We start from the raw sequence: 24,958 nt of genomic DNA on the forward strand, positions 1-24,958 counted from the left end.
CTGTAGATTAGGAATATCCAAACCTCCCAATTGTCCCCAATTTTGGCTCAAAATGTTGCTCTCCCTAATAATCCCTCCTCCAAAATGGCAATTTTGGAAGAAAATGTGGAGGGTTTACAATTGTATATAACTAATGATCAGAGTTATAGATTACTTTTATTTCAGAAATGCATGTAGATGCTCTTATTTTGTTAGCTGCTCAAGTTAACAATGTTAATACTAAAAAGGTGTCCCTTTTTTGACAGGTATTTTTGCATCACATTTTGGTCCATTTTTCATAAACTTGTGGTTTTCTGGCAAATTAGTGGCAAGTCATTAAAGATTGAAGTGGAAAATAATGGCAGACATTTGAGTTTCAGATTTTATACCCTTCAGAAAATTTGTACTAATGCAAGATCTACTACTGTTCTATTATGTAAGTTAATAAGAGCAATATTTAAAAATTGGCCTTATTTTTGGGCCTGTGTCCCACTTCTAGTTCTATGTATGGCTTTGTCCAGATTTCTTGCTCTGAAGTTGAGAGGTATGAGTGTTACAGCCATCACTGTCAGCCAGAGACATTTCAAATTATGACATACTTATTGCATCCCACCCTCCATTGTAGTGGCTCTGGATGTGTCCAAGGAAGGCAAGGAGCAGTTATGCAGTGTAAGTGTGCAGAGCATCCCCCCATCCAAGGTAGATCACAAATACAACCATGGCTTTTCATCTCTCCTTGATTTTGCAGAATGTTCTGGTTTTCTATCAGATTTTTATACTGTTGATTTATGCTTCTTATTATTCAGGAACTCCATGCTATCACAGTGCCCTGTTGCTCTGTTTAAGTAGCCATGGTTTAATGAACATCAGGTAAGCTTGTCGGAGATTGTAAGATGCAAGTAAGCTTTAGTAAGCATATTGTTAAAGAATTACCAGCATTGAAAGCCTTTTCGTTGTTGCCATGCAGAGAATATTTACATAACTAGATAATGTATAAGCATTGGGTATTGAAATGCATATGACAGTATTTGTAATAAAAGGACAGGATTACAGTATTTTCAGAAGCTCATTACATTTTATTGGAGACCAGTGTCTTATAGCAGTGCCTGTGTGTTAGTACACTTAGTTGGGTGGCTTTAATGGTATATGGTAAATAAGCATTGCTACCTTACTTAAAAGCCAAGCCCTGCAACAACTAGGTAAGCTCCACACTGAAGTCAAAACACAATAGCTCTGGTGGGTAAATGTACTCTGTAGTAATCAAAAAGGCAAATGTTTGAAATAACTACAGCTTATGTGCAAACACAATAGGTAGTGATGAAACAATGCTCTGCTAAAAATGCTTTAATGCTCCACATTGCTGAGCTGCAGATCAGTTATTATCACTGGTTACCAGGATTTCACCCACTTCAGATCAAGCACGGTGCCGTTCAGTGCAACCTTCCCAGAACTAATTCAAGTCTGACCAGAATTATTTTGTGTGTGTGTGTGTGTGTGTGTGTGTGTGTGTGTGTGTGTGTGTGTGTGTGTGTGTGTGTGTGTGTGTGTGTGTGTGTGTGTGTGTGTGTAGCATACCCTCAGCTGTCCAGGTTTTTGTAGAATGTCCAGATTTTTGCCCCATATTCCTCCTAAAAAGGATTGAAGTTGCTAAATAATGAGACATTTCAGTTTTAGATGTCATATCGTTTAGAAAAATGCATACTAACACAAATCCTGTTACTCTTGCAATTTTCTAAGTTTATTAGAGCCATATTTATAATCTGTCCCTATTTATTTTAGGCTTTGTCCAGATTTCTTGCACTAAGGTTGAGGCCTTGAGGGGTATGGTATGTTTGTGAGGTAGAGAGAAAGTGAAATGCCCAAGTTAGAGTTAGTAGGTGAAATTTATTTTCAAGTGCATTTTCAAGGAACTGAGTTTTAAGGGAAGCGAAGTTTACTGCTGCTCATGCCAAGTCTATTTACAATGTGCAACTATTTTGTTTAGCAAGTGGTATCTCTTTTGTGGTATAAAGTTTTAAATCTATGTTAGTAGCACCACAAGTAGAATACTTGTATCTTAATGTAGAGGCTTGTGGTTCTATTCCTACAGCAAGTATATTTGTATGCTGCAGTCCTGAGGATGTCCTCCTTTGGATGAGATGCCTAATAACTATGAACCTGTTTTTCAGCTTGCCATCCATTTTCTATTGCAATATACCAGCTTACCATTTTTTTAATTTAACATAGGCAATTTATTCTTTGACGGCAGCAGGCACTGAATTTGTAGATGAAACACTGAAATATACAGTTGTTTTCTAGCAACAACATCTTCATTAGTTTCATATATCTTTAATGTGGAATTATTCAGATTACTTTTACTTCAGCAGAGACACTCAAACAAGTGTTGCTGTATAATACAAGGGATATAATTCAATTATATATTATAATTAATACAATCAGGTAAATCAAAACTTTTGCATTGCCCTAACAGTGTTCAAGGAGCCTATTGCTTGAAAACAGTTCAAAGGTAAATAACCTGCCACTGGCCAGATGCATTTTTTTGAATGTGGGTTTCAACGCTGTTTCATTGAATGTGAGTTTCAAAAGTAGAGAAGCTTTATTGCCAAGTCTGTTTTCATTGTAAGACTATTGCTTTGTTTAGGTTTAGTAAATGTCTCAGTGTTTGGGCTATAATGTTTGAAATAAAAGTTGTAAATTAAATCCAACTGCCTGTAATCATTGTAGAACTAAAGCATAAAACAGTATGCACACAGATTTGAACAGTGTCTACGGCAAATGGGGAGAAATAGCCAAGTAATGGGACACTGGAATGGCTGTGTGGGCAGGGCTTGGGTGGGTGGATGTGGGCGGGGCTGTTGGCAGGGGCGGGGAGAGCTATGTGGGTGGGGCTCTGGGTTTGCACCCCCCTGCAAAAAATCCTGCGGGCTCCCTTGACTGAAGCACCTTCACTCAACCTCCCCAGTAGAAAAAATGTTAAGTAATCCCACAGAGCATAACAAATGCAAAAATAGCTGCATCCTGACATACACTTTGGATTATCAGAGTATCAAAAATATTATTGAAGAAAACTGGGATATTGTCACAGGAAACCCTTTTCTGATTAACATCTTAGGTGAAGCCCCATCATTTGTTTATAGGAAGGCCAGGAATATTAGAAGTTTTGTTGAATTTAAACCTAGACCATGTGAGAAAAGCACTAAAAGATGTGACACTAATTGTACATTTTCTATATTTATACAGCAAGGTGATAGTTTTTATTGCCCTTATTTAAAGAAGATTGTTAAAACCAGTGCAGGGGGTGACTGTAACACTAAAAAAGTAATTTACAGGGCACAGTGCAATGAATGTGATGCATTCTATGTGGGCAAGACTGTAAATAAACTCAAGCGAAGGATTTCATGTCATCTGTCAGAAATCCGCTCTGGATGTAAAAATAATGCACTAGCCAAACACCTTTCTCTTCATAAAAGACACACAGGTTTTAAGTTCCAGATCCTGGATCACATAGACATGGGTGATCTTGAAGGAGACATCCTGAATATTCTGGAGAAACAGGAACTCATGTGGCAATTAAAGCTGAACTCTTTTAGAAAGCGTGGACTAAACTACTACTGTTCAATTAAAAGTGCACTGGAACTTAGAAAATTGCCACATTGTTTACATGATTAATTGTTATTTTATTTTTTTCTACAAATTGGTTTTAAATACCATTTTAAATAATTTGAAATTTAAGTGTATATTTTGTTTCCATCATCATACATATATATATATATATATATATATATATATATATATATATATATATATATATTTTTTTTTTCTGGTTCTCTTTTTCCACTTTATTCAAAATGATGGTAATAACAATACTAACTAATTATACAATTATATAGGTTTTTAGGGTTCTTGTACACAGACCTGAAGAAGTCTAGAAGGACGAAAGCGATCTTTGTTAACAATAGGTTATGAAAATAGAAACTGATTTTTACATGCAAAATGTATATGTGTATATTTATATATAATTTTGATCATAAAATGAACTAAGGTTGATATTTCCAGCCATGTAGTATATTGCCTTGTATAAAATCACAGACTTAATAATTTGGTTAAATAAGATGTACCATTAAAGTACATTAGGGCTATATATTATTATGACAGCTACTAGGTAGGGCAGGACCAGCTCGAATGTCACACTGATGGGGGAAGGGATGTGAATTTAACATGTGTACCAATAACACTTTGTTTTACAGCACAATAAACCACTCCCATGCCTGATAAAAAGTATATATATTTAGAAAGCTTGTGAGGAAATTATTACTCTATTTTTGTTTTACTTGGATCGCTTGTCTGTGTACTTAATAAAGGATTTTCGACCGGAAACAGACCACCTGCCTTGCTTGGATTACTTTCGAATACTTAGTAATGCTGTAGAATTATATATTTTCTATTATTACTTTTTGACTTGACGAGTTTACGTTCGCTACTTCTACTACTATTGTCTGATCTGATTAATATACAGTGATTAACTAGAAATATATGGACTGAAAATCTTCCACACAGAGAAGTTTCTTACAATATAACAGTTGAAATAACAAAAGTTGGAAAAAGTAGAAGCTTTAACTGGTTCTTTATAAATAGTGTTTTTTATTTCTGCTTTAGCAGTCCCCGAAATAATTCTTCTATTTTCACCGGTCCCCAGGTGTAAAAAGTTGAAAATCACTAACTGTTGAGCTGAAGTTGTCAGTTTTCATTCATACTTGACTTGGATTCGGTTCCAAGCCATTATATCAAGCTCGAGCCAGCCAGAAACTCTCAAGCCAAGGCTACCTATACTGTCTCTCTTTCCTTCACCCCAGATCTCGTTTTCCACGTAGAAAATCGGACATGCCAGCCGTGCTCTCAGCTAAATGCTAAACTTTTTCTTTGATATGTACATTAGCCTATATATTTCTCTACTTGTTTAAATTGTTGCTCGTTCTCCTTTGTAGTTATTGTTAGTGGTGTATTAGTGTGAGTGTTTGTATAATCTTTTCTTTACCTTTTTTGGGTAGTTTCCACTTACCATCGTTGGTATAGGCCCTCCTCTTCCCTCTGCCTCTGGTAATTCTTCGATACCATCGCTGGTATCTTCATTTCCATTCTTTCCTTCTAGTACCCTCTTGGGGGTATTTTTCTAGGTACCATTGTTGGTATATTCATTAAAAAAAAAAAAAAAAAGCTTTATTCTGTTCTCCCTGTTTTTTCCATTTTTGTGTGTGGGTGTGTCTGTGAGCGTGCCATCTTGCTGTTTTTTAAAAGATGGCAGAAAAACAGAAGGGAACCACAGGTTTTAAGCAGTGTGAGGACTGTGGTAGAAAGATGCCCAACTCTGATGGGCATCTTTCATGTGTTTATTGTTTAGGTGTCCCTCATTTGGAGATACAACCGCCATCTGCACTTCTGCAAGGGTTTCAGTGTTCGCACCCTTGCAGAGAGGCGAAACAAACTTATTCTCAAGGGGCTGCTAAAATGCTCCTTTAGTGAGGCTTTCTCTGAGGTGGAGACATCTAAGTCTCTCATAAAGGAGTCTAAGAAAAGCAGCCATTCAGTACCTTCATCCCCCTAAGGTACAAGAAGCTAAAACTACTAAGACTCAGGTTTCGACTCATCCTTCGGAACTAAGGCCGAAAATATCTAAATCTGCACTGACTCCTGCTCTGGCACCGAAATCTTTCATATCTCCCACGTTGCTGACCATTATTGAAGCTAACAAAACTCCTACGGCGCTGACCTTATCATCGGTACTGATGATCCTCTCGGCACCAACAATAGTCTCTTCAAATATTCCGGTAACGTCTTGCCCTGTAAAGCAAATTACTGGTCAACAGACAATGGTGCTGAAGGTCAAGAGTACACCCAGGACTAGATACTCCCCATCTACAGACCCCTTCTTGGGTCAGCAATTAAGTCCACTTCTTGAATGGCCAGACTCACCATCGGGGATGTCTTTCCGTTCCACCAGGAGCCTTTCAGAGCTAGATGTAGTCAGATTGGTGGATCAGCTATTGCCGTCCTGCTCCCCCTAGGACCTCTCTTCCCATCCAAAGCAGAGGGTTACTCTCCCAGGACACCCACTTATCTTCCTCCTTCAATCTCTCCACAGGTCTTGGAACCCACTACTTTGACGTTCCTTCTGCCAGCTACTTCAGTACCAATGGTGAATCTCACCTTAGCTCCAGAACTGACTATATAGTCTGTGGCTCCATCAGAGGCGACCCACCTATGGGACCGTGATTTGGCAGCCGGTTCTGGGATCCCTGGATTGGCTCTGATCTTTTTCCATGGTGCCATCTATGGTTCCTGGTGCTCTGGCAGTTACAAGTCCTCTCGCGGCTCTTACTCTGGGAGCGGGCTCATCGGAGCAGTGTGTGACCCTGGTTCCGTGGTTGTCTTTCTCTGTTCTGGGCTCCCATCCCCTCTTTGGGTGGCCTGCCTTCCATATTATGGAAAGAGCCCTTGCCTCAGCAGGCTCACAGTTGGCACCATCCCCGTCGGAGTGTCACATTTATGTATCCTCTGGCTCGCAGCTGTAACAATCTGCTACCTTGTGTTAGCAGGCACAAGAGCAGCAAGATACCCTATTTCAGAGTCCCTCATCTTCGGAGTCCTTCTCATACATTCCCCCTGAGGAGCCACCCCATAAGAAATTGTGCAGGAGGAAGCACCCGGATTCTCCAGAAGAATCAGTCACTGAGGATACAGATTTCGATGAAGGGGAGGGGTCCCCTCGGTCACTCCCTAAAGATGTCTCCTTCGGAGACATCCTGAAAATTCTAAAACAGAGGGGTGATTGGAAGCCCACAAACCTATCCTCCAAGGAATCTGTTTTTTTTGCAAGCTTTTCGTGCCCAGCCTTCTACTTCTTGGGTGACCCCACCTGCTGATTTACTGATCAAACTCAAACTCATTGTGCAGCGGGCATGGAAGGTTCCTGATACCATAGAGCCAATTCGCCGGAGACCCGACAAAATTCTTTAAGCGCCAGAGGACCAGCCCCACTGGTGGACAGGTCTAGTAGTGGATGCCTTGGTGGTGGCGGCTGCCACAAAAAAGGAACTCGCTGAGGAGAATCCAGCTGTCCATCTTCCAAACCAAGAGTCTCGGATGATGGACAGATTCGGGAAGTGGGTCTTCACTTCATTGACCTTTGCCATACGGCCCTTGAATTTTTTGGCACACTTCATCCAAATCCAAAGGGATCTGATAACTGAGCTTTCAGAGACCTTAGTGGGAGCAGTGTCTGACGAGGTCCGGGATAAGGTTGCCTCCCAGCTTGCCACCCTAGAGTCAATCTCCAACTCGTCCGTGCAGCTTATTGCACATACAGCTGAAGGGATGTCCAGGGCAGCTGGTACAGGCGTTACCAACACCTGGATGTGCTTATGTGACTTTGCGGACCCCTTCAAGTCTTCCTTTATTAACGCCGCTGTTGATGCTACTTTGTTATTTGGCCCAAAAGTCAGAGACACATTAGCCAGGTATGAGAAGGATGGAAAGACCCTTTCTGCTATGGGCATTTTTCCACCCCTCAATGACCTTATTTCTGAACAAATTTGTACAACAGACACAACTCTGTATGGTCATGGTTCAGTCTGTCGTTCCTTTTCTGGAGAAAGATCTTCAGGATGCGTATTGCCACATAAAAATGGACAAATGCTCCAGAAGATACCTCCACTTCCAGCTAGGAGCCAGTCATTACCAATTTCAACCACTGGCTTTTGGTCTCATCACAGCCCACAGGTTGTTCACTAAATGCATGGCAGTGGTAGCAGCTCACTTAAGGCTACAGGGTTTCGGTGTGTTTCCATATTTAGACAACTGGCTCCTCACTGCCCCCACCAGGCATCTGCTGCTTTCCACCTTGGACTCCATTCTAAACCTTGCAGAGTCATTAGGCATTTCAGTAAACAAAAGTCAAAACTATCCCCCACACATGACATAGAATTCATCGGAGTAAGGCTAAACACAAAGTCCTGCATGATTGCTCTTTCACTTCACAGACTGGTGAAGTTGAGGTTACAACTTCAAGTGATACTCTCACAACACAAATTCTGGCTCATCTAGTCGTACAGCTCCTTGGTTCCATGGCAGCAACAATCACCTTAGTTCTTCTGGCGAGGTACGACATGAGGCTGCTTCAGTGGTTCCTGCCTTCTCAATGGTCACTGTTAGCTCATCCAGTGCCCCACCCAATCCACATAACCAACCGATGCAAGCAGGATTTATGTTGGTGGATGAAGCCAGAAGACAAATTATGAAGCTGCCTCTTTTCCCCCTCTCAGCCCAAGGCTATAGTGACCACAGATGCGTCCCTGATAGGTTGGGGGCATTTTCAGGGGAAAGAGAGTCCAAGGCACTTGGTTCCCACGAGGCCAATTTGCATGTCAATGTCCTAGAACTGAGGGCAGTGCTCTTAGTGTTGCAAGCATTCCAATCTGCCCTCCCTTCAGGGACAATTGCTATTCAGTCAGTCAGCATGTCAGTGGTCTGGTACATCAGCAAACAGGAGGAACCATATCCTACCCTCTATTTTGGGAAGCCCTAAGAGTTTGGCAATTGACATTCACCTCCAACTGCTTTCTGATAGCAAAGCACATTCCAGGGAACTCCAACGTGATTGCGGATAAACTGAGCAGATGCATTCTCCTGCCTCACAAGTAGTCTCTCAATCCCAATGTAACTACGAAGATCTTTCATCATTGGGGTTAGCCTTGCTGTGATCTGTTCGCTTCTCCCATAAACTACAACTGCTACTTTTCCCTAGTCCTCCCTTGGGGGGAGGTCCCAAGAGATGCTTTTCTCCATGATTGGCCCTGGGACTTCTTCATGCCTTCCCTCCAATCCGTCTAATTCCCCAATTTTTGAAGAAAGTCCAATGGTTGAGAAGCAAAGTGATTCTCATTGCACATTATTGGCCCCGTCAAGTCTGGTTTCCCTATCTCTGGCCTCACCTAGTTCACCGTCCATGGATTCTGGATCCAACTCCAGACCTGTTATCATATCCGCAGAGCCGGTCCATCTCAGTCTACAAAATCTCAAGCCGATAGCTTGATTTCTCCACTTCCAGCAGTTGCCTGGAGAAATAATCTTCTCCAGTATTAAAGATACTTCTGGCTTTTCATAAACCATCTACCAGAAAACTTTATCTTAGTAAATGGAAGAGATTTGTTTTTTGGTCTGATGAAAAGGGTATTGATCCCTTTCTCAGCCTTGATCTATAAGGTCTTGGAATACATAACCACCTTATTTCAATTGGGAGCCTCTACTTCTACCATTAGACTTAATTTAGCTGCTTTTTTAAATTTCCATAACGGATTCGATGACCATTCTGTGATGTCTCACCGTCTTTGCAAAACTTCTCTTAAGGGCACTTTACATTTGAAACCATCTTTCAAAGAGCCCATTGTGCCTTGGAATTTAACGTTGGTCTTACAAAGTTTGGTCCGTCAGCCTTTCAAGCCAGCAGCCACCTGTGATATCAAGTATCCCTGGTAGCCATCATGTCAGCCAGGAGAATCTCAGAATTGAAGGCTGTGTGTGTAAAACATCCCTATGTCATTTTTCACAAAGATGAGAGTATCACTCAGAACTAATCCCTTCTTTCTACCTAAGGTAGTGTCAGATTCCAATATTAATCAAACCATAGATTTACCAGTCTTCTTCCGAAATTTCTCAAACTAGGGAGAATATTGTTTGCATTTGTTGGACATACGCAGACAGTTATGTTTTTATTAGGATAGAATAAAATAATTTAGAAAATCGGACCAGTTGTTTCTATCCTTTTCAGGTACTAGACTGGGCAAACCAATTTTGAAAGTCACGCTGTCAAAATGGTTGAGAGATTGCATTACTTTTATTAATGACCAAAATAAGCTGAACTTATCAACAACAGTTAGGGCTCATTCTACCAGATCTGTTTTGTACAGCTGCAACTTGGGCTTCCCTTATCACTCATTACAAATTGGATTCTGTCTCCAGGGGAAGAGCATCCTTTGGCTTTATGGTGCTCAGGAATATCCTTCCCTAGGGCCTCCCAGGGTCTAAAGTAGCTAGGAACTCTGTCCCAACAGTCATGTATAAATGAAGAGTGACAACATGAGATAAAGAAGTTATGTTCTTACCATAACATTCCATCTGTGTTGTCAATCTTCATACATTCTTAACATCCCACCCTCCTTCCCCGTCCAAGAGATGTCTGGAGGTTCAGAACTAGTCCCGGGTTTCTAGTAGGGTTGTTGCATGACAAAGCTTCCATGATTTTCTACTTTATGGGCAAAACTCAATCTGAGGTGAAGGGAAGAGAGGATCAGAAACAAACCCAACAGTCAAGAATGAATGAAGATCACACAGATGGAATATTATGGTAAGAACATAACTTCTTTTTCTAAAAATAATGTATGTGCACTGTAATGTTGTTTGGGGAGGGGGTTAAAATAAATATTTAATCCAAGCTCAAATATGTCTGCCACTATACTTAAAAGGGTTGTTTTTAATGAGTATAGATTTATAAAGTTTACATAACTGAAATTACAAAATAAGAACAAAATGTTCAAAATAATAATTAGTGTGTGTTTGTTATGTGTGCGCACTTATGTGCATGCCTCTGTGTGGATCGTGTAGCATTTGCCCACTTTTGCTTTTGCTAGATCAGCTGTGCACTACCCAGATAGTCTCCCTCCAGCACTCGTGGGTAAATGCTATATAATCATGACAGTCTATTGAAGGAAGTTAGTTTCAAAGTGCCAAAGCCACAAAAATAACTCCCTGAATTTTCAAAGTTTTTTAAGGAGGGTTGCCACCCCCCCCCACCCCCACCCCCACACACACCGCAGTACTTATCTGTACCTGCTCCATTATGACACAAAACTGAGATAAAGGGCAAATCTTTTGATGCTGAGAATGACTTTCAGTGAGTCTACATTGCAGCATCAGCACTCATTGAGAGTGTTAGTAGAAGTTACAGGTTCCCAGTACTACATAACCTACACCCACAACATTTATTTGTAATCTTTCTATATGTTTTGTTGTGGGACTTCTGACACCTGACTGTTGAGCTTGAACTTTTACAGATTCATAAGAGAAATGTAAGACAGCCCAGGATCCAAGTTTACAAGACTTGAATACACTTTTGGTATCTTTTCATAAAAAGATGTTATGATGACTGCCCATAGATTTACTTTGGATTTATTTTCAGATAAGACAACTACAGAAAGCCAATATTTTTCTCACAAACTGAACATATCATTTCATTTTCTTCAAAACCCAAACATAGCTTTATCAACAAAGAAAAAAAAATGTTTGTTCATCACTGACCAAAAGATTAGACTAACACTTTACATTCTGTGCGACTTTCATTTTAAGCTTCCCAAAGGATTGTTCTGTTAATATCAGACAGTAATAAGGTAGTGTTTTGATCAAGAAGCAAATTCACATACTTATCTTTGTAAAGAAGTGCAGTTTGAGACTGTATGGTAAGTTGAAATGTATAACTGGGGATTTGATGGACTCCCATTCTAAACAACAGAGTTGTATATTACATAAAATAAGCTTGTATTGCTGAAGTGTATGTGAACAGGAGATTCGGTACATAGTGCATTGGTCAGCTAAGGTTCCCATATATAAAACTGGACTTGTATATAAACCCCAGCAATGGCAAATTTTCCAGATTTTTTCCAGATTCATAGTCTTCCATCTGAAATGAAAGGTTCCTGTAGACTTCTTTTCCTGCTGAGCTGTAGGAGGCAATTGCATATCATTTTAGTGTATCTTTTCTTGTGCTTCATTAAAGACAAAATCAAATTTACTATAGCTGCATTTCTCATCTCTTGCTAAGTATTGTGGCAGTCTAGTAATTCTGTAGCTCTAGCTCATGTTGGTCTTTGTCACTGTAAGTACCTCATGAAAGGCAGCAGTGATGTAAAATAAGTATTAAAAGACTTAGCCGTAGTGGATACAGAATACCACACCCCTGTTTGGTAATGAAAATAGCTACATAAGGGCAGTGATTATTATTGTTCTATTATTGTTGGACTATCCCTTCCACAGAGACCTAAGAAGTCTGATTGCTGCCCCTAGTTGAATGTTGTGCTCTTCATAGTGATTTGTTATGCCATGACAAGTGTTGAAGTGGGAAACTGTGGTGGAACCAATTGTATGTCAGTAAGCATGTGATTTCTGATGACCTCGTTATAACAAAATGTCATATTCTGCCAGGTGAAACATTTCAAAGTATGCCACTGTAACCTCACCTGCTACATGAAGGTTATGTTTTTTTCTAATCCTGTCCCACACAACTGAGCCCAGTGTCTCCACTTCCTGCACCCAATTGGCCTATTCATTCAGTAGTAATGGGATCCTGAAATCTCAGTCAAGGCAAGAGCCCCTATGGTCCATTCTTTCCTACTTGGAAATCCCAATGAGAGCTTGCTCTTTCTGCTGCAAGAGTTGGGTTGTAGGGAGTGACCCAGCTTATCTGTCTTGTGGGACAGTCTGTGATCCCCCCCCCATAACGGCTCTTCCAGGCATCTGTATGAGCTGCCTTCTGAAGGGGAAGCATGTCTACATGCACTGCCCCCCCCCAACTTACTGTACAACTTGCACTTTGCAGTGTGGGCTCACTTGGTTCAAGCTCCATAGGGTGGAACATCTAATGCTGTCACTAGGTGAAACCCAGGTGGTTAGCCAGAACCTCCTCCCACCAGGATAGGCGAGCTGGCAATGGCTAATGATTCCCATTCTCCCCCACCAGGTTCTAAGATACCTGAGCCACTATTCAGCTTGTGTTATTTGTGACATAATGAGGGCTGCATGCTATGTATTGAACCTACTGACTGAATTCCCCTCCCAAGTACTTTGTGGTAGCTATTCTTTCTTTTTCACTGGATTGCCGCAGTGGTACAGCAGTAGCGTTGTTACCTCACAGCAAGAGGTTCTCCCGTTTGATTCTCGGCTTGGCTTGGGAGTGCCTTCTGTGTGGAGTCTGCATGTCCTCCCCGCAGTTGGGTAGCATTCGAAAGACATGCGTGCGTAAATGGGCACGCCTTCGTTGAAGGTTGGGCATCAAGCTGGCACCTCGGCGTTTCGTAAAAATCTACTGACAATCATTAGCGGACCGGAGTTCCGCTGTGGTGACCCCTTACCAGGAAAAAGCCGAAAGACAACCAACAACACCAACAACATTCTTTCTTTTCACTGTAGATGTTATAAAGAATTCTGTTAAATAATCTTTTTATCAATCATACCTCTCCATCTAGTAATCTGGCAGTGTGGAAAACAGACTACATTGTATGATGAACAGAATTTAGAATGTCCTAGTTTTTCATTGCATGAATAATGTGTGTATTTATGGGTTACTAAAGATGTGTTCTATGTGCATGAATCACAATCTTATGGTAACAGTATGCAAATGTAATAAACTTCAGTTTATTTCATAAATAAATTAATGTTTCTGTCAAAAAGTACATGCCAAGTACAGTGCCATTACTGTGCAAAAAATTGTAACTAGATCCTGTTTTTAAGGTACAGTAAATGTTCACTTTGAAAAAATCATAAATTCTACTGTTTTTGCCTTTATTTTCCTGAGCTAGCTGTTTTGTATTTCCTTTTATAGCGTTTTCATCTGTCCTTTCACCAAATAATTTTGCCTCTACTCCTTTGAGTTTACCTTTAGTAACTCAGAACAGGTGTCTTGAAAGCATATAATTCCTTTAGTGCAAATGTAGGGCAGTATAATACCTGATCAGTTCTCTTAAAAAAAAATAACTCCAGACTGTTGTTTAAGGTGGCTGGTAGCATTTTCCCTGTAATGCCTGATAACTCAGAAGACTTCAAGTTATATGCATGTAACTTGATAACCTTTCTCATGTTATGTTTTCTTCAGCTTATCCAACTGTTTCCAGAGCTGAGTTGAGGATACGGATAGTAAAAAATAATAAAGAAACCCAACTGCACTCCTTTCTGCATCCTCTTTCTAACTGTTTTACTCCACTAGCTGATCTCTGCAACTCTCCTGCTGTCATCCTTCTTCACACAAGACCTTAATGGCTAAGCAGTATATGTCTGGTTATAATGTGCGTTCTTACTCACATACATCACCTTCTCAGTTAAATGCTCTGTTCTTATCCATGATGCCAGCAGGCAGCACCTTCAGCTAAAAGGAAGACTCGTCTGAAACAAGCAGTAACATTAGTGGCTGCCTTTGAAACATACTATAGCGGAGCTTTATAAAATAGGAAGAAATCTGTAAATTGGTTGGCATGACATTGAAGAACCTTAAATGAATAGGTCGTATAACTAGGGAACATAGTCATCCAAGGGCAAGTATCTTACAAGAAGTACTGTTATCTGTTTCCATCTTACATTTGTCAGCGAAAGCTAGAAACGATTGATAACCTTGTCTCAGAAAATGGTATAAATTTAACAATAATCAATTAGTGGGTATAGGTAATACAGGATTTACCAACGGTTGCTGTGGTGTGATCACACAGGTGAAGACTGAGCGATTAAACAAAGCCAGTCATAGGTAAACCCTGTGTTACCCTCATGCAGGAGTGGATTATTGCTATTATACAGTGGCTCATTTCCAGTGCTGATGCCCACTTTGCAATGAGCACACTGATCGCGTTCTCCAGTCAGCATGCATGTTTTGGAATATAATTATTTTCTGTTTTATAATGAAAACATTGCGTACTAGAAAATGCGTGATTAGACACTGTGTATAACATCACAGTGCTGGGGTTTGAAAAAGTGACTGGTAGTTTCAACTGGTCCTTTAGTCTAAAAATGGTTTTGAAGTAATCCATTTATTGACTGATTTATAGCCGTTCTTCTGCTCTATCAATTAATGGGAAGAAAAATAATGTATTACTAGGCAAAAACAAAACAGTCTCACTTCTTACAAAACAGCTTCCCATCACAAGTAGACTTTGAGAGGTGAGTTGTTAGTTTATCCTGTCTTTTTTATTGTTGTTTTTCCTGTGTTTGTAGTATATTTTCCCTTATAAACTTTGTAAATTGCACACTTTATTCAGAATGTATAAATCAAATTCAAGAGTTGTTGCTCCAGCAGAATGCCATTCAGATCTTGGGACACATCTTAAAGAGTGTGCATATGTTTTGAGGTTATTGATAACCACATATCCATTTTTATTTTATTAGAGAAAGGAAGAGCCTTTTAAAAGAAGCTGAGGTCCTCCAGAAAGCAAGATATACACACATAATTCAGATTTTTGGAATTTGTAATGAGCCTGAATTTTTGGGAATTGTGACTGAATACATGAGCAATGGATCATTAGATCAACTTTTGCATGAGGTAAAGCCAATCAGATTTCTTAATATTTGATTGTTTTTTAATGAAATGTTATATAGTAAATTCTGGTTCTGATACAGCAACCCTTTGGATTACAATTTATGACTGAAATGTAGTTTCTTAATGAAAATCCTGTTTCATTCATTTGAATACCCATTTTATCCATTAGAGTTGTGGAGAAGTTGGTTTGTCCTGTCAATAAGAAGGGAGCCAGTACTCAATAAGGCACCAGTCCTTTGCAGAAAATGCATGCACGCATGCACACACACACACACACACACACACACACACACACACACACACACACACACACACACACCCCTACTGTCAGCTTAGATTATCACCAGTTCAACAGCTTGTACTTGCAATGTAAGAACAAACTGGGTTCCTTGGTGAAATCCCATATGGACATTAGAAGGAAGCATTCACACCATGCCAAAGACATTTCTGCCTTTAACCGAACTGACAAACTAAGCTCTGAGAGGCAGTTTTGCTAAGTTTTCACTACCTTACTAGAAAGTTTTATTGCCTGAATTGCAGATGCACTCCAAGAATTAATCAAGACTGTCGCTTCCTCCCTTTAATCACAAGTGTGTGTGTGTGTGTGTGTGTGTGTGTGTGTGTGTGTGTGTGTGTGTGTGTGTGTTTGTGTGTGTAATTAATCAAGACTGTCTCTTCCTCCTTTTAATCACAAGTGTGTGTGTGTGTGTGTGTGTGTGTGTGTGTGTGTGTGTGTGTGTGTGTGTGTGTGTGTGTGTGTGTGTGAGTGTGTGTGTTAACATTTTTGAAAATTGTCACTTTAACAGAAATAAGATTTTTTTACTACTTTTTACTGAAGCTAGTAATTACCAGTTGTAACTGTATTGGTGAAGAAACTACCTTTTTTTACATTTTCATTTTTTTTTATTATGGTTATATATACTCCCCCCTAATTGCCAACTCTAACACACATACTAAGTACCCTGCATTGTCAAGGATTGTCTTCTAAGTCCAACTGTGCACATTAAGGTCTTAAGCCTTACTGGCTGGCCAAAGCTTTGTCCTCTTAGGGAAGTTTCACTGATATAGTCCGTTGGCTGGGATTGGTGAAACATGAGTCTGTATTGCAGGAGGTACCCTTACTTTCTTTTATATTGCTCACCCCAGTGATCTAAACTTTGTCTGTTAATAATAAATGGAAAACCCCTAACTTAAATTTAAGGAGAAAGACTAGGCATATTAGGGAAGGGGGAAAATAAATTTATTAATTTCGGTATCATGAACCTGTCTGTAGTTGGAGTACACTCACACATTCTTTGGAATGCTGAAGTGCATCTTTTTATTTTGTCTTGTTTTATTTCATAAACGCTTGAGTACTTACTGCAGAAGAAGAGTACACGAAAGTGTCCAGATATGTGTATGGTAAAAAAAAAGAAATAAATGCATTATTTAATATTGCACCATTTACAAGGCTTACATGATCCTTTTCATGCAAAAGTCAACCATTGTTTACAATTTTCCATACCAAAATGTAAAAGCTTTGCAAAAAATAGTGCCTCAATATGAAAGTGCAAAATCAGACAGAAGTGACAGTAACGTAATAATTCACAATGGCTTTGTTTCTGTAATTGTTTTTTTTTTTTTTTTTGCTTTAATCAAGATACACAATCCTGAAAGTTCTGTTCCTCAATAAGCAAAAATTGATAATTCTAACATCATATGGACTTTGATGTTTGTTTCTTTGTCACTTGAATAATAATGGTCTAAAATGTGACTCCTTTCTAAAAACAACATTGGCATTTGATTCTGTTTGAAATAATGACTCCTTGCTGGAAATGTTGGTTTGAGTATTCTGCATCTTGTTCAAAATAAAATGTTGTTTTGATACTTTAAATTCCTTATGTAGGTTCTTAATGCATGTGTTTCTGAGAATTTTACCTTTATATCGTCGATCACACTTTGTCGACCGGCCACTTAATCGACTCATTTAAGCGAACCAAAACCGCAAAAAATTAAAAATGTCAAATTTCGACATTTCTGGCCGCGCCACACCTCCACACCAGTGCTACCATGGGTCAAAAAGGGGCGATGTTTTGTCGTTCGCTTATTCAGAATTTGATGTTGTAGATGTTCGCACTTCGTTATTCGCAGAAGTCGTTTCGCCCATATTGAGATCGACGATGTAAAGGTAAACCTTTCTGAGACCCCCGTATGCAACCATTGGTCTTCTTTTTTCTGTTTTACAAAATATGCTTAGGTATTCTGGTCTTTACTAAAATTTATTATTTGAGTACAGAACATTGAACCTCTTTTTAGCCTGGGGTTAAGTATTTTCAGGCATCTTTATATTCTTTGTTCAGTGTTGTGAAAACTTTCAGCTGCACTCTAATTATGGAGTGCTTTGAGCAAAAAGATGTACCAAAAATGGAATACAAATGGAGGAGTGATAGGATGGGTATGCGTTATTTTTTATTTATTTATTATTTATTTTTATTTTACATTTATTTTGCGGGATAGTCCGACTGGATACATGTCCATTTTCAGTGGAGGCCCAGGGAGAAAAGCTCCAAAAAACACATTCAATAAACTGTTACATTGTTAAAATTTAAAACACAAAATAAACACAAATAAAAAGGCTTGTACACAGATGTAAACAAACAGATATACACTAACAAATTATTACATTTTTAGTCAGATGGAAAATCCTTGACAGTCTTTTTAAGAATGATAGGGTATTGAATGGTTAGTAAGCTAACCGGATAGTAGATCCAAGGAGATCATAGAATATATAAGTTAAGAAACAAAGTGTAGGCAGAAGTCCTCCACGTGCACACGAGTGATGGTTTGAGTTAGTCTGGATTAGGACAAGGACATAGCCATCGTTTTTTAAAGGACTGAATCAGACTTTTCTTGAACTGAGGTAGAAAGAGTTCAGATGTAAGATTAACAGGAAGAGAATTCCAAGTTTTGCCAACAGAGTTAACAAATAGAGATTCTCCGGCTGTGTTGGATTTGAGAGTTTGAACTAGTAGTCTTTCAGATAAACGAAGTGCACTAAGGTTACTGTAGGGGGTGATGAGATTTTTAAGTACGGGTGTATTATCTGGTTGGTAGAAGATCTTGTGCGCAACTATTAGTTCGTTAACCTGAAGTAGGTTAGGCAGTTCAAGACATCCTAGTAGATTTAGGTTATGACAGTGATATGTTCTGTAGGCTGCATCAGTAGCAAATCTAGCAATGTGATTGTAGCTGCTAGAAAGTTTATTAAGGTCAGTTTTGCTGAGGTTTGTAAGTAGAGGGGAAGCTTAGAGGAGGGTGGAGAGTAGATGTGTACGAGCAACTACAGTTCTGGCTAATGGCGTTAGGAAGGGCTTGATCCTATATAGTGAGCCAAGTTTTTTATTAACTGTTTTGATAGTTTTATTGATATGCAGATCAAACTTAATGTTATTATCTATTATAAATCCTAAGAGTTTGGTTGAGGAATCTGGGGAAATAATGGTGCCATTGTTGGATTTGAATGTAAAGGTCGTAGGGGTAGACCTGCGAGTGGGGGAGAAAAGCAGCAGTTTGGTTTTATTAGGATTTAACATGAGATGACGGTTAAGGAGCCAATTTTCAACTGTGTTAAAAGTATTTTGAGATAGAATCTGCAACTCTGTAGGTGAAGTGTCGGAGCATACTATAGTGGAGTCATCTGCATATTGAATGCATGTTGCATTTGGGATGACCTTATACAAATCATTGATGAAAATGGAAAATAATAGTGGACCTAGTATGGAGCCATGGGGTACTCTGAAGGTGATGGGTAAAAGGGTGGATAGTTTGCTCTGCCATAGGACAGCCTGTTGTCTACCACTGAGATAGGATTGAAACCAATGGATGGCCTGGTCCAGACGAAGGAGATGGATGCTTCAGTTATAGTTCTATTGATCAGGATAGTAATGGGGTATGCTATGCCATCTGCAGCTTTTTTTAGATATTCTGCAGGGAGTAGAACAGCCGATAGGGTGGTAGGCTTTAGTTTCTTAAGTAATTTTCAGATGAAAGATGTGCAAACTGGTTTGAAGTTAAAGGAGAGTTGAGAGCTGGGTGTAGTGGCTGGAGAGTATGGGCATCTGGGGGATAATTGGTTAGCTAGGTTCTGGATGGTTGTTGTAAAGAAGCTGTTAAAGGTATTGGCTATTTCTTCTGGGGGGTTTTGGTTAGAATCCATGGGGGCAGGAGTGGAGGTTTGTTCTGGGCTAAGGAGTTTGTTTATACCTACCCAAAATGTTTGTGGCTTGTTTTGGTGTTTTTCTTGTAGATAACTAATAATTTTTCTTGTCTAATGCAGTGGATTTTTTTTGTTTCATTTATTAGCTGTCTGTATCTAAGTTGATCTATGTTTTTTTTTGTGGCCTGTGAAATGGCCCAAGCCCTATTTCTAAGTAGCATTTTTTGTCTGGTTTCTTTTGAGAGCCAAGGAGCAACGTTTGATGTTATGTAGTCCAATCTTGCCTACATTCTTACCCGTGGGTTCGGAGCTGATCATTGGCTCTGACTCGGCCATACTCTAGCTCGAAGTCTTTCAATTGGCTGGGCTAAGAGGTATCCCATGCTGCACTGCTCCCTTTCCCCAGATCTCGTTTGCCGCTCGTGAAGCTCAGACATGGTCTCGCTCTTGGCTGTGGCTTAGTATAACTTTTTGTCTTCTTTGACTAAAATTTTGCTCCAAAAGCTATTTTCCTAGCTAGGTGTGTGTGTTGTTGGTTTGTGGAAGCCTTTTTGTGCGGCCTTTTGTGGCCTTTGTCTTACTTTTTGTCTTGGTATCCCATCAGCTATCTTCCAACAGGCTAGGCCCGTTTCAGTTAGAGGACCTAGTCCTCCTTTGGTTATCTGTTTTCCCTTCTGTGTAAGTTTTTTTTTTTTAGGTACCTGTCCCTCTGGGCTAGGGCCGTTTAAGTTAGAGGACCTAGTCCTTCCCCTTGTTTCCTGTCAGGGTCGTTTGAGTTAGAGGTCCTTGTGTGGTGTCTGCAGTTTATTTAGATTCTAGTTCCTGCTCTTTGTTGCTGGTGTCAGATTTGACTGTTGTGTTGTGTCTAGTGTCCTGCCGACTATGTCTGAGGATACAAAAGAACATAAGCCGTCGGGCTTTAAGAAATGTAGTAAATGTGGGTTTAAAATGATGGGCACTCTGTGTGTGTTTATTGTTTGGGGGTTATCCACCTTCAGGAGTCTTGTGCATTCTGTCACGCATTCAGCCCTCGTGTTCTTCAAGAAAGGAAGAACAAACTAATTCTGAAGGCACTACTGAAACCCTTCGAGGAAGATTTGGAGAGGTCTTCTAGTGCTAAGTCCTCTCCCTCTAAAAGAGACAAAACATCCAAAGCAAAAAAACGCTCCGTCAGTACGATCGGTGCCTCCGGAGAAAGTTACTAAGTCTGCTGTGGCATCCTCGGCTCCACTGTCTTCGGTGCCGAAGGAGGTTTGTGAATCGACAGAACCTACATCGGCTGCCAGCCTCTCAGAGCTGATGACGGAGATACTAGCTCGGAGCTGGTCTCCAATTTTTAGACCGGTTTCTCCTCCTTGCAGGTCTCCTTCTGATCTAGATCTCCTACCTTGTCCTCTAGGTCCTCCAGGACACTCTCTGATGTGGATGTGGATAGAGTGGTGCAGAGACTGCTTCAATCACCGGTGCTGGCTAAATTGCTTTCGGCTCCAGCCCAGTCGGCTCCAGAGCCAGTCACCCATCCATCGTCGATAGATCCTCCTCTGAGGAGATCTCAGCCTTTGTAGCCAGAGTGGTCGGCGCCATCTGATGCTTCTAGGTCAGCTCTGATAGCCCATCCTGGCTTATTGGCTCTAATCTCAGCTCCGACCCAGTCAGCTCCATCCACGGGGTCCAGGACTTATGGTTCCTCGGTCGGACCCGAGGGGGAGGTCTCGGGACGCTCTTCGGCTCCTAGCCTCCCTCTCGGTGCTTCGGCTTGGGTGAGCCTGACCCTTGCTTCGGACCTTGTCCCTTCTGCTCCAAGGTTTTCCACAGTTGGTGGATCTTCGGAGCCGGGGGGACCAGCTTTCGAGGTCATGCGGAGCGTGCTGGCCAGGTCGTCAGCTGCATCATACAGCACTGACACTCTACTCCCTCCAGCTCCAGTATCAGTCTCTGATTGCCCCCTGTCTTTAGACAGCGAAGACCGAAGGACTCAGGATACCTCCATGAGTGGGCCCCAATTTTCTGAGGGCCCCCAGAGTTTTTGCCTGAGGAGCCACCCAGAAAAAGAATGTGCAAGAGGAAGCACATCAACTCCCAGGAAGAGTCTCTCACATCGGACACTGACCTCGAGGAATCAGAGGGGTTCCCCCAAGTCGTCCTGAGAATATCTCTTTCTCTGATATCCTAGAGATCTTGAAGCGACTAGCCCTCTAAACCCCCCCTCCGAGGAGGAGTCGGTGTTCCTGAAGGCCTTTGCGGCTCAACCCTCTGTCTCCTGGGTTTCTCCACCCTTCAAACTCCTGGATCTGGTTTGTCGAAGGGTGTGGGACACCCCTGACACTGTGGAACCAGTCCCCAGGAGACCCAACAAATTTCTGTCCACCCCCGCTGACAAAGAGTTTCTCACGAAGGGCGTTCCAGTAGATGCCATGGTGGTGGCAGCAGCCACCAAGAAGGAACTGACTGAGACTTCATCTACCATCCATCCCCCTAACAAGGAGTCTAGGACCATGGACCGGTATGGGAAGCGTATGTTTTCTTCAGCGGCCTTTATTTTGCGGTTGCTGAATTATTTGTCACATTTTACACATCTCCTGAAAGAGCTTGGAGATTCTCTGCAGGGTAACGTTTCTGACGCAGTGGCTTGGAAAGTCAACGTTCAGATGTCTACCCTAAATTCTATTGCTAACTCCTCCATGAGGCTAATCTCTTACGCAGCCGAAGGAGCGAGTAGGGCAGCAAGTTCCGGAGTTTCTCTTAGGAGGCACTCCTGGATGCGTTTCTGTAATTTCGTGGAGGCCTTCAAGTCTACATTCACCAATGCCCCATTTGATGGTTCCTCATTGTTCAGAACCAAGGTGAAAGATACTCTCACTAGGTGCAAGCAAGAGGGAAGAACTCTGTCTGCCGTGGGAGTCCGTTTTTCCATGCCTTCTGGACCTTATCCCAAGGTCCAAAAGAGTGGGAAAATGTGGTTCAAGAAATCGCAGAGGTATTTTCATGACGCACAAAGTGATTCCCTCTCCAGAGGCAGGGGAGGGGGTGGTAACTCAGGTAGATGCCACCCTAGAGGCAGAGGAGGCCCGCGTAACCAGGGAGACTGTGAATCCTTTTGTGGTTCTCCCTACCAGCACTCCTGATGGGAGGCCCGATTGGACATTTCTGGAACCAGTCGGGGTTCGCATTTCACTATACCCAGAAGCCTGGCAAGACATCACCCAGGACCAGTGGGCATTAAAAATAGTTTCCGGAGGATATCACATCCCCCCACCGATCAAAACAATCCCAGATGTTCCACCCAATCAAAGGGATTCCACAGCTTCAGAGGTTATAAAGCTGCTAGAAAAAGGAGCCTTCCAGCATGCCCCTCAGACCAGATCAGATTAGGGACTTACTCCAGATTCTTTTTGTTGCTAAAAAGAACAGGGGACCTGAGGCCCATCTTGGATCTCGGTTGCTTGAACCTCCACGTGAAGAAGTCCAAGTTCCGAATGGTCATGTTGCAATCTATTGTCCCATTGTTGGGAAAAGAAGTGTGGATGTGCTCCATTGACCTCAATGATGCTTACTACCATATAAAGATGGACAGGGCATACAGAAGTCATCTATGCTTCCGGCTGGGAGCCAGTCATTTTCAATTTCATGCCCTGCCCTTTGGTCTCACCACAGCCCAAAGGGTGTTCACCAAATGTATGGCATTGGTGACGGCTCACTTGAGATGTCAGGGATTCCAAGTGTTTCCGTACCTGGACAACTGGCTCCTTTCTGCCACCACCAGGCATCTACTACTACAGACCAAGCTGTGTCAACAATTGGGTATCACTCTAAACTGGGAAAAGTCTGCCTTGTTGCCCTTGCAGCATGTCACCTTTATAGGTGCCAAGTTAGACACCGTGCTCATGAGGGCGTTTTTACCACAAGAAAGGATTCAAGGTGTGCAACAACAGGTATACGCGTTGCTCCCTCTGAAAAGTGAAGGCAAAAAGGTTCTCAAATTGTTAGGGACTATGGCTGCAACAATTATGCTGGTTCCTCTTGCGAAGCTACACATGAGGCTCCTTCGGTGGCTGCTCTCTTCGCCCAGTGGTCTCTACAACATCTTCCGCTTTCTCATCTCATAATGATCACAGACAGGTGCAAGCAAGATCTACACTGGTGGCTTCACACCAGCAACCTCAATGCGGGAAAACCCTTCGTCCCATCCCCTTCTGTTGCCACAGTGACCACGGATGCCTCCCAGATGGGGTGGGGGGACATTATCTCGGAAGGACGGTCCAAGGCATGTGGTAGGAACACGAGATACATCTGCATATCAATATCTTGGAGATGAGAGCAGTGCTACTAGCGTTGCAAGCACTTCAGAGCTTTCTTCCTCTCGGGACAATTGCGATCCACTCAGACAATATGTCGGCAGTATGGTATCTGAACAAACAGAGAGGAGCCAATTCGTACCCCCTTTGCAGAGAGGCCATTCGAGTATGGCAGTGGGCAGTGTCTTCCAACGTTTTCTTGTAGCAATGCACATTCCGGGGAAGTCCAACATGATCGTCGACAGGTTGAGCAGAGCTATTCTGATGCCTCACGAGTGGTCCCTGAACAGTCAAGTTGCAGAGCAGATTTTCCACAGATGTGGGCAGCCTTGCTGCGACCTATTTGCCAGTCCCCTCAATACCAAATGCAGCAGGTACTTCACCCTTAACCCCCCTCAGGGGGAGTCACCCAGGGATGCTCTAGTTCATGATTGGCCCTCCGGTCTACTTTATGCCTACCCACCTGTTCCTCTGCTGACAAAGGTTATTCAGAAAGCGCAATCCTTGAGAAGCAGAATGATTCTGATTGCTCCACACTGGCCTCATCAAATTTGGTTTCCCTTTCTCCATCCCTATCTCATGGACGCCCCCTGTATTCTGGACCCATGGCCAGATCTACTGACTCATGTCAGGGCAGTTCCATACCTCTCTTCAGACCCTCCGGTTGACAGCCTGGCTACTCCACTTCCATCACTAGTCAGGCTTCACCATTTTTCTCGGGAAGTGGTTCATATTCTGTCCTCTTCCCATAAGCCTTCGACCAGAAAGATTTATTCCAGTAAATGGAAAAGATTCTCCATCTGGGCTCATGCAAGACAAATTGATCCTTATACAGCTCCAATTTCTTCAGTTCTGGAATTTCTCTCCATGCTTTTTAATCAGGGGTCAGCAGCCGCAACCATTAAAGTCCAGTTGGCGGCTATTTCCACTTTTCACATCGCTAATGAACCCAGTCTAATGGCGCATAGACTTTGTAAGGCATTCTTGAAAGGCACTATGCTGCTTCGCCCCCAAGTCTTTGACCCGGTCATGCCCTGGGAGCTAAATTTTGTGCTACAATGTCTCACTTCATCCCCTTTTGAGCTTACAACTTCTTGTGAATTTAAATATTTGACTTGGAAGACTATCTTTTTGGTAGCCATCACT

The 24,958-nt window shown here is 41.6% G+C and overlaps 1 protein-coding gene across 1 annotated transcript in view; it reads left to right on the top strand.

Annotated features, from left to right (window-relative positions):
* RIPK2 (receptor interacting serine/threonine kinase 2) overlaps nucleotides 1–24,958 on the top strand; it is a 1,193,837-nt gene that overhangs the window by 115,865 nt on the left and 1,053,014 nt on the right. Inside the window, exon 2 of the mRNA XM_044065388.1 lies at nucleotides 15,172–15,325. Within this exon, the coding sequence (XP_043921323.1) occupies nucleotides 15,172–15,325 (154 nt within the window). The remainder of the gene's footprint in view (nucleotides 1–15,171; nucleotides 15,326–24,958) is intronic.

This window comes from Protopterus annectens, chromosome 3.part0 (assembly GCF_019279795.1).
Source record: "Protopterus annectens isolate FY-2018-M chromosome 3.part0, PAN1.0, whole genome shotgun sequence".
Classification (NCBI taxonomy): Eukaryota; Metazoa; Chordata; order Ceratodontiformes; family Protopteridae; genus Protopterus; species Protopterus annectens.